The sequence below is a fragment of the Hydra vulgaris genome, chromosome 06 (assembly GCF_038396675.1).
Source record: "Hydra vulgaris chromosome 06, alternate assembly HydraT2T_AEP".
Classification (NCBI taxonomy): Eukaryota; Metazoa; Cnidaria; class Hydrozoa; order Anthoathecata; family Hydridae; genus Hydra; species Hydra vulgaris.
This window is the reverse complement of record NC_088925.1, coordinates 37,176,194-37,187,500: the sequence shown is the minus strand read 5'-3', so window position 1 is coordinate 37,187,500 and position 11,307 is coordinate 37,176,194. Positions and strand designations below refer to the sequence as shown.

Below are 11,307 nucleotides of genomic sequence, written 5' to 3'. Positions count from 1 at the left end.
GAAAACTAATTCTTAGGGCTGGTAATGGGTCAGGTCTGGGTGGACCTGACAACTGATATAAAATGGGTTTGGGTCTGGTTTTAACAGACCTTACCCAGACCCAGACTCAATTTAATAAACGGGCCTGGGTCAGGTCTGAGTCCAGACCCGACCCTATCAGTTATTTCAAAAAAAAATTGTGCACTTTTTGTTTAAAGGTGCTCTAAGAAGTCCTAATATTCTTGTCACAGAACAACATTAAAGAGTTGGTATTAATCTAATAAATGCAAGTATCATTTTGGCCGCCAAGAAGTGTATGGTAATTAAAGTAGTTTTTCTCAGTCATCATATTGAGTGGAGCATTGTAAATAATGAAAATATTGAAAAACTAAAGCATTTAGCTATTAGAAATTCCATCGTATAATGTAAGGAGGGGTGATATTTATATGTGTAAGGGTCTTTAAAGGCCTTCAGAGGCCTTCAGAACTTACATTTATACCCGCGCCATCACACACCTAAAACAGAAGACCTTGGAAGTTTTTTAAAATACCAAGACAGTAAAGTATGTCTACTGACATGGAAATATAAAAGAAATCTTTATGTGTTAGAATGTCTGAAGGCTTTTATGGCTTTTTATTTTTATTTTTAATATTATCTTTATTAGTTTGAGAAGACCCTGCTTGGTATGCTTTATGAACAGATACCTTATGCAAGATGCTTTTCCAGTGTTGCTCGTACTCAAAAATCCGAAAAAATCTTACAGGACTTTTATTTGTAACTTTGCACCATGTTAATCTACTTCTTAGATTGTAGCTGTACATATTTATCTGATCACTCCACCTTTTTTTAGTAACCATTTTTGTTTTTCTTTGAACATTTGAGTCATGTTTAAATCAAGTGTGGGTCTCAAACTGAAGGCCTTAGAATGGTACCCTAGATTAGGCAAGCCCTTTTGTTGTAGGCCTTCTTATATGGCATTCACACCTGAAGATGAAGGATTCTGGTCAATAATTGAGACTCAGAAGCCAACAATCAAAAAGCTTTACTTATTACCAATGTATGTACTTTTTTTATTACTGTATGTATCAAAACCCTCCTATAATATAACTGTTAAAATAGCTAAAAACCAGGACCCAACCATGTTCAACCACGTTCAAAGACTTTTAACGCTCTTTTTTTCTTATACAAAATTAAAAGGTATAATAGATTTTGCTAGAGAAATACTTTTAATGTGGTTTTAATGTGGTTGGGTCCTTATTTTTTTGATTAAGTTATAATTTAAGATGACGGTGAATCAAAACTTCAGAAAATAATAACAGAAAACTTTTTTCAGAAATAAATGATTTTACAATAACAATTAATAGCAATAATTTTATTAATAACAGTGTTAGACTTCGAATTAAATTTAAATTTAATTCGAAGTCTAACACTGTTATTAACTTTCGAACAAAATCTTGCACAAGTCTTCATATTGACAAAGGTCACTAGTATTTTTCTTTTTTTCCTAAGAAATTAGAGCAGCTTCATTTTCGTTTTAATTAATGGAGATTGCAGTACCGTTTTTTTCTTTAAATTGAAAAATTGAAATTAGTAAATAAATTAAAGTAAATTAAAATTAAAAGATATAAACTAAAATACCTCAAAGTTCAGATTTTAACCAATCTTGTGAGCATACAATGGCTTCCAATGTGCTTGGAATCATAGAACTAAAATATTTATCAAGAACTCTTCCACCTGTGCTAAAGACTGACTCAGAAGCAACAGTAGACAACGGCGTTGACAAAATATCTCTTGCTAAACATTGTATAACTGGAAATCTGACTCCAACATGTCTCCACCATTCCAGTATGTCGAATACTTCTTAATCAACAATCAATGGCTCATCTAAGTACAACTGTAATTCATTTTTTAAACATGTAGCCTTAAAATCTTCATTTTTTCAAAGAAGATTTTAAGGCTACATGTTTTTTGAATTTTTTAATCCTTTTTGAATATAAAAAAGAAGCAGGAGTAGACTGATTTGAAATACTTTCCTTTAGCAGTGTTAACCGTGTTGAAATATTTAGCAGCATACTCATTATACAACTTTTTTAATAGTCTATTGATATTTTCTAACTTCTGTTCACTTGTAGCACCATAAATTTTCCTAAAATTTATGGTGCTACATGGTAATAAAAAAAGCTCAATGCTGATCATTTTATAATGCGGGTCCAACACAGATGCAATGACTAATATGTTTATCCCCATTTCACAGATAAACTGAATATGATTGCTGCACATATCAGTTATTTGTAAATAAATTTCACAAATGTCATTAAAATAGTAGTTTGCTGTTGGATTTATTGTTGTAGAGAAAAGGTTTGTTAATTCGTAAAAAAATTTTAAATAGTCACAACAACCTTTAACATTTATCCACTTCTCTCCATTTAGCGGATGTGTGTAACTTATATCAATTTCTTTTAGACGAATAAAAGCGTCTTTGAATTTCAATGCAGTTTTTCAACATTATATAAGTAGAGTTCCATCTTCTTTTTACATCTAAAACAACATTATTACTAGGAGCTTTTACTTGGGACTTGCTACTTCTTTAAACTGTTACCATTTCAAAGTTGACGATTTGACATATTTCACGCTTTCTATAACTTTTATTATTATATGTTTAATGCTGTCCATTGCTTTTTGAACAACCAAGTTTACAATATGCGCAGAACATCTAACATGAAAAAAGTTACTGTCACTGACAAGTTTAGTATTCAACTTCTCTATGAGAATTTGAATACTAACCATTGCGTCATTTGTTGAACAGTTATCTAAAACAACACACAATTTTTTTATCAACGCTCCATTTGTATAACTTCTCAAGTGAAGTTTTATATAGTGCTATTGCAGAATGAGGTGCATCAATATCAATTAAATTAAGTATATGTTTTTTTAGTCTCCAATTATTATCAATATAGTGGCAGGTAAGGGCAATGTAGGATTTATTTTGAATAGACGTCCACAAATTACTTGTGAAATTAATTCCACATTGTAGCTTTTCCATTACACCATATAACTTTTTCTTTTCATCCTCAAAGACTTTCAAACAATCGTTTTGTAACTGTATGTAGACTAACCATTTTAAAAAGAGGTTGTTTATTTTTGCTATACTCTCTAAAACCGCAATGTTCAACAATTGAATCCCAATTCATTTCTGCTTGTTTCTTTGTTAAATTTGAAACTTTTAGACTCCAAAATACCATCAACTATTACTTTACCACTCTGTAAAAAGGTTTGGCCTTTTATTTGGGAACAAACTTGCGGATGTTTAGTCCTCAAATGATTGACCAAGTGACTAGTTTCTTCTGTAGATCTTGCCGATGAAGAATGTGAACAATAGTTACACTTTGCTTTATGTTGACCATTGATTAAAACATTTTTATACGATGCTCAAACTTATGAGGTGCATTTTCTCTTTTTAGTTTTAGGTAATACTCTTAACTCAGATGAAAGTGGCTGTTTGATATTATTAATTGGAGTGATAGCATTTGCATTTTCTACCTCTGACATATCTGTAAAAAACAAATGAAATAAAAAAAAATAGGTATCTAGAGAAAAAGATTGGTTTTGAACCTTTTATAACTTCGTACTTCTTTAGTCTTTTTCTTTGACCTAATGAAATTTTTGAAACTAAAAATAAAGCTTTTGTGAGAAGATTTTTTGATGAGATGACTTTTTTTTAACAATCAGGTTTATATATTTTCGAAAGTCATCATTAGATGTGAACTTTTGAATTGAGATGTCTCTTTGAGAAATGATAGAACAAAAAGCAATTCATTAAATAAAAAACAATGTTAGAATTGTTATTACAAAAAACACTCCATAAAACCTGTTTTTTACTTTTTTTATTCGTTAACGTTTTATTTGTTAAAGACAATTCCCAAATTGAATTTTAATTTAGCTTTCTGAAATATTCTAAAAGGTTTATGAACCTTTTTGAATATTTCAGAAATCATTGTTGGTTTTCATCAGCATACACCTAATATTAAATAAGATATAATGAAAAAAGTATATAAGAAAATTATAATAATGAAGACATATTAATTAAGAAAATGTTAGCGTCTGGGTATAATGGGTCTGGACATTATAAGATCCATACCTAACCTGTTTGGTTAACGGGTCTGACGGGTCTGGGTCTGGTGGGTTTCGGGTCCAAAAAATGAGACTCATACCCAGGCATAATGGGTCGGGTCTGAGTCTCATTACCAGCCCTACTAATTCTGCATTAACTGACTGAACCAAAGCAATTGATACCAATAATTCCTAAAAACTGTTTAAAAAATTTATTTTTATGGTGTGTATGGTATAATTTTTATGACCTATAATTATAATGGTTTTGTAACTGGTTATTTAGTTATTTAGCTGCCATGGTGAAAGTATAATTATTATGAAAGTAGAAAAAAGGTTCATAGTAAAAATAAAATTGATAATAAAGATATAAAGAGTATTACTGTAAAATGCAAAAATAGTAACTGGAATCAAATCAAGTTAAAACTTTATTTTGTTCTGATTTAGTTAGACAATAAATTAAAAGTCAAACAGTTTAAAAAATTTAAAATGCATGATTTGCAAAGTATGTTAAAATAAATGGAATGTTTAAAAAAAAACTTTTGGGAGATAAATTTTAAAATGTTAGGTAATTTTAATTTTTATATTTTTCAAAAATTTGCAGATGATCCATTTATATTCTATGGAGATATGGGCATCTCTGTCATCTAAAAATTTCAATGACGATCTTGAGGAAATCAATAAATATTCAAATAAAAATAAACTTATGAACTTTAGTAAAAACTTTAATGTATTTAGAAACAGCAAATTGGGTTGGCAATAGTAGTTTTGACATAAAAACATCAAGTTTTTCACAAGTTTTTTTAAAATCAATTTGGTAGTGTTCTTGACCCTTATCAAATATAAATGACAACTTCAAAGTTGAGTTTATGAAACAGCATCATTTAGACTCAATGCATAAAAATCTACCTTTGCTTCTCAAAAATTGTGGTAACAGTTGTTTATCTTACCAATGGTAACATGGTGAAACATCCTCTACGCAATGTAAACGTCTAAAGTTTATTGTTTAGAAAATAAAATGAAAGTGTCTGAGTTCTTGTTCATAAAGCAATGATAAAATGCTCTCAAACTTAAGAAACTATTTTTTGAAACCACAAACATTCAACACGAATCTTGAACAAAGGTTGGCATGGTTTCATTTTTATAGATGGGAAACTATTAAATGAATTTTGAATCATATTAAATCAATTAGGAATTCAATTCAAAAACAATTTTTAAATTTTTTCAAATAAATGATTTTGTATATTTGTAATTTTACTGTTTTTTAAATTTATTATTATATGTATTTTTCACAGGACCTTTATAGAAAGTAGTCTTATGCACTGATAAAGCAATTCTGTATAAATAGTATTAATAATAATGTTAATTTGAGTACCAAATAAATTTATTGACCATATTGATTATATCAAATCCTATGTTTATTACCAGTTTTATGTTGGTTACCAGTTATTTGTATGCTATCATTTTTTTTAAATATATTTTCTATTTCTAGTAATTGATTCAAAAATACCTGATATATCAACAACACCACATTATGTAACAGAGGAAGAAACCTTAACTGCGAAAGTATATTTTTAGTTTGTAATATCTTTATTTAATATTTTTATTCATTTGTTAAAAACTAAATTGTTTCATAGTTTATATTTTAGTATTGTTAATATGTATTATATATTGTTAAGGTACAATCTAAGGTATGTGTCATGTATAATTAAATTTTCAGGCAATATTTTCAGATCATTTAACTTCAGATTGTTTTTCTTTATAGGCGGTTGATATTTCAACAGATAAAGTTTATCATATGCAAAACAACTCTGTGCAAAGAACAACTTCTTCGATTTTTAATGAAACTACTTCTTTTGTTGAAAATATTGTTAATGTTTTCAACAAAGTACCTGCTCGCTTAGGTTTGTTTTTGAACAACAACAACAATAATAATAATATTAATAATAATGAACACATTTCTATAGAAACTACGCATGGAAATGATCAAGAGGATAACAAAAAACCGATTAGATATCAATTTGAAAATAATGAAGTCAAAAAAGTAAGTCAGTATGAAGTCATTGAGAATGAATTTCAAAATGTTTCAACTATTGCACCGCAACCGATTTTTACTGATACAGCATATAATAAAGTTATAAGAGATGCTGGCGAAAGTGAAAGTGAAAGAGATACAGAACTTGAAAAAAATGCGCAGCAGTTTTTAAAGCAGCAAAAAGATCTAAGTTTAGCAAAAAATACAAAAAAAATCCATGGTCAGCCTGCAGAAAGACACTCGGAAAAAAAAAAGGGAGAGAAAGATAAGGAGAATAAAGAAACAGTATTAGGCAATAACAATAAAAAAATACCTAACAACATAGAAGTTCAAAGTGTTTATAATAATGTATCAAATGTTATACTTGATAACAATAATGCATCAAACTTTGAATTTCAGAAAAATGTTGATTCAGCAAGAAATAAAGTAGAGTCAAGTAAGACATATAATCCTGTTCAAAAACCCAGTTTTGAAAAAAATTCCAGGGTTAATTTCTATAAATCTGATATCCCGAACTCAGATCTAAATAATGTAAATGATATCTCTTCTTTAGAGAATATAAATTATACAACTATTATTCCAGATATTATCAACAATCGTGTGATTCCTCGTCAACAAAATCAGTTACAACCCCTAAAGAAATATAATAAAGAGATTTTTTTAAATCCTCAATCCAATGATAAACAACTAAAGCCTCCTAAAACTGTAGTTCACAATATTGGAGCTAAAAGAGTTGATAAAAATGTAGTTAACTATATTGGAGCCAATGGAAATGATAAAACTTTAGTTACCAATATTGGAGCTAATGAAGATGATAAAACTGCAGTTAACAATATTGGAGCTAATGGAGATGATAAAAATGTAGTTTACAATATTGGAGCTAATGGTGATGATAAAACTGTAGTTAACAATATTGAAGCTGACGGAGATGATAAAACTGTAGTTAACAACATTGGAGCTGAAGGAGATGATAAGCAATCTACAGAATACTTAAATGTACAAAATGAAAGAGATAAAGTAGTTCATATTGAAGATAATCAGTTGCAACCGCCGAATTTAGTTAAAACTGAACCAATCATTCAACCGGAACCTTTTGTAAGTTTTTAACTTAGTTTTATTTGTTTAAAACAGAGTTAAAATAAACATGACAGTTTTGTAGGAAAATCTTTTTATAGTGTATCACTAATTGTCACATTGGTTAATGACGTACTATTTAATAGGAGTGAATTTGAGCCACGTATTTTTTTTTCAAACATTTTTTAATTTAGCATAAATCTTTTGATGTCAATACGCAAAAGAAAAATGATGTAAAAAATATAAAAGGTATTTAATCGTTTACATTAATACTAATCGAGATTTTATTTTCTTTATTTTGATAACAGTCCATTTATCTACAGATGTCACTCTAGAAGACGATGAGCATGGTGACCAAAATCTTGATAATGTAAACAAGCCGGATTATCAAGAAGAAAAGCAAATTAAAGCTGACAATGCAAAATTAGATTCGAGTCTAAAAAACCACCAAGGTGAAGGAGTAGAGCAAGGTGAAGGGGTAGAGGGTTTTGAACAAAAACAGGTTATAAACGAAGGACCCCCTGCTTTTAATAACGCTGAGAAAGGAGAAGAAGAAAACGAAGAAGAGAATGAAGAAGGCGTTGACGAAAATGAGAATAACAAAGAAAAATGATCAAATAGATAAAATTTAAAAAATTATTTATAAGTTCATTATAATTTTTTTTTTTAATATTTACATAGTTTTTTTAAAATTATCGTAATTTTAATCTTTAAATTTTGAGTTTTAAAAAGAAATTTAAAGTGTTGAAATAGTAATAATATTAAAAACGATTTTTTACTGAATGTTTGATATAAAGTATAATTAAATAATTGATTAGATTATCAAATATTTGATCAAATATAATCGAATAATTGATCAGATCGAATATTTGAAAGATTATCGATAAATCGATCAGATAATCGATTATTTGATATACCGAATAATTGACTAAATAAATCATTTTGTTTAATTTATTTATAAATTTGAAAATAATATTTATTCATACAACTTATTAAAATTTTAAAACTTTTGTGATTTTATTTGTAATTTTTAATTTTACAAAACTTACTTTAAGTGTTTGTTTTTTTTTGTCATTATTGTTCTTGATGTTTTTAATTTTGAAAGTGTTTTAATTTTGAAAGTGGTTCGGAATACATATTACCGATATGATACCGATAGATTGAAATATTACCGATAAATGAGTCTAATTGTTTACACTAATTTGTTAAATCTATTTTGAGTGTGGCGATGGCCCCGGCATTTGCACACTTGTTTATATTAATTTTGATATGTTAAGAAGTTCACTATCAGAAAATAATTTAAAACTAGATTTTGAATCAAAATTTTTTTTTTACAATTACACATTATCACAATTTTTAAAGATTCAGCTATGCCTCTGTTTATGTGTCTGAAATGCAAGAGTGCGTTAAAAAATGTTATTCATATAGATTTTTTGAGCTACTGTAACAAAGCGACTTAAAAAAAGAAAATAATTTTTTCTTAAAGATGTCCTAAATATCGACTGAATGATGCCAAAGTATTAATAGAGTGCATAATTAATAAAACATTTATTGGTTAGTATAGGGCGATGCCGCGTAAATTTAAAAATTAGGTCGTAAAACTTATTGCTTCTAATTGAAAGCAAAAATTGAAACATTTAATACGTAATAGTTCTAGTACTAATATTTATAAGTTTTTTCATTCGACTTTCTCGTCCTCCTCATGCCGCATAAATTATTTTTCTACTTATGTTTTTCTTTATAATTTTTATTTCTGTATTGTATGTGTAAACTGTAATGGATAACAGGAAAAGTGTTGCAATGATTGCACTGCTCTGAAATTTCGAGGAAAAAATTCGAGCAGCCGTGGTGCAGTGGTAGCGCACTTGCCTCAGAAACGTAAGATCCGTGGTTAAAACCTCACCTCTGGCCAAGTTTTGCGACATCGTTTGGGGAACTTCCTATTAAATGCTCTTCCGCGGTGCTCTGCGAGATGACTGTAAGTACTTCTTAAGACTTCCAAAAAAATTTTTTGACCGTAAGGTTAAATTTGTGTCTATTTGAATATTCTGATAAATTTAGTCTCTGCATATAGTATGGTAATATAGTATAGATATATAGTAATTGAAAACAATTAAGTTTAAAATCGAAATCTCGTGCTGAAGTAACTAAGAAATCCCGTGCTAAGTAATTTAAAAAAAAAAATCCATTCCATTTGGGGAGGAGGTGGTACTTTTTACATGTTCGAAACTTTAAAAGGTCTTTTGATAAAATTTAAAATCTAATGATAAGTTTTCCAAATTATCGTAAACACTAAATAATCTTGGATCTGCCTGTAATATATTTCACAACAAAAAGGTTACACCACAGATATTATATTTGATTAGCTATCCTGACCCGTAAAATGCAGGCCATGGTAATTCTGTTCGACGATTTCTGCATATTTATTGTTATATTACTATTATTATTTTATTATTTCTTCTTTTTATCACCCAAATTAGAGGTAAAAAAAAACAACACAAAGTATATAAAACTAATAGTTCATACAATTAGTCTGAAGTTTAATTTAGGTTTTTTTGGGAATATCTTCTTCAATTTTTAAATATGGTTCTTTGATATTCCAGAATTCGAAGGACTTGTTAGAAGTTACCGCTACTTTATCTTTTATGTCAGCATTCGGACGACTGACAATTTTTTGACCGTCTATCAAACGCTGGGCGAAGTTTAGCTTCAATCGGTTGCAAATTTGCATTAATAAGATTAATAAATATAACCAGATTATAAATAGATTACATATAACAAGATTAATAAATATAAACATTTTATCTACGAAGTTGATAAAATGGTTATATTTATTAATCTTTGATATTTGAGTCAAAATCAAGTCAAACAAGCCGGATTGCTCATTAGTCTGATAAACTGTTTTGAATTTGTTTCGAATGAGAATGGTAGACAAGTCATCAAATAAAAGATCATTTTTGCTGTACTTTGATATGCTGAATAGGAATGCTGATCTTCCAACAGTGTCAAATTTATTAAAAAATGTATTGCTGTAATTACAAATTTTTAAGCGTACGATAGGTTCGTTTTAGTCTGAGATTTGAATAAATGCACTATAGTTAAAAGCTGACAAAAACGAATTCCAGATTTTATAAGAGCTCTGAAGACTGATTAAAATTGAGTAATGCTTTCCTTTACATTTACTGTTTGGAGAATAGCTATATTTTGTATAAGATCTAGATTATCCCATAGAAATCCAATATATTTTAGTTTATTTTTAAGATGTAAAGAAGAACCGTTCATTTGAGTTGTATTTTTTATAATTGAACTTTTACCTGAGATAATAAAGTCGGTTTTATCCGTGTTTGCTAATTCTTGTAGCACTGAAAAATTAAGACTTTGAAGGATTATATTGTCTGCATAAGCAATAATGTATACATACCACTTACTGTTGTTCCAACTTTGCAATCTGAAAAAAATTGCCTTAATATACTTTCAGTGTAGATACTATACAAATGTGGAGATAAAATGGACTTTTGTCGCACGCTTGAGACAAACGGAAATGATTTGATTTAAGTCTAAGGTATGGTGCACTAGCAGTACCTGAGCGGTATAATGATTGTAGTGCGCGAACTACTGATAGCGGTAAACTTTTGTTGTAATAAAGTTTTTCAAACAAACAGTTCCCATTACAGCTACCAAAGGCCTTATTTACATCTAAACTAAAGATATATACTGATGAGTTATTACTATTATAGTGTTTAATTGTTTCACTCAAAGGAATCCTGCATGAAGCGTTGAGCTTTTTCTTGAAACCAAATTGATGAGAGTGGCTTCTGATATTTCTGGACATACTTGCACTCTAATATATTCGAAGAGCTATGTCAAAATAGGTATGATACTAATTATGTGATAGCTATTTGGATTATAAGAGATTTTTTTAATAAGATTGGAAGAATAGACTATTGGAATAATAATGGAAGTTTATAAGTACTCTGGGACCGTTCCATTATTAAAGATATTATTATTAAATTTTAAAAGCCATATTAAAAGATCGTTGTTAAAAGAGTATCATGCGATCATAAGGAATCATGCGGTCTATTAGACTTAAGAACCCAAGCGTTAATGTAAAA

General features: G+C 28.7%; 1 protein-coding gene across 1 annotated transcript in view; it reads left to right on the top strand.

Annotated features, from left to right (window-relative positions):
- LOC100212663 (uncharacterized protein MAL13P1.304) overlaps nt 1–8,254 on the top strand; it is a 35,553-nt gene extending 27,299 nt beyond the window's left edge. The window contains exons 9-12 of the mRNA XM_065800038.1: nt 5,579–5,652; nt 5,852–7,216; nt 7,390–7,444; nt 7,519–8,254. Coding sequence (XP_065656110.1) covers nt 5,579–5,652; nt 5,852–7,216; nt 7,390–7,444; nt 7,519–7,808 — 1,784 coding nt within the window. The 3' untranslated portion in view covers nt 7,809–8,254. The remainder of the gene's footprint in view (nt 1–5,578; nt 5,653–5,851; nt 7,217–7,389; nt 7,445–7,518) is intronic.
- The last annotated feature ends 3,053 nt before the right edge of the window (nt 8,255–11,307 follow it).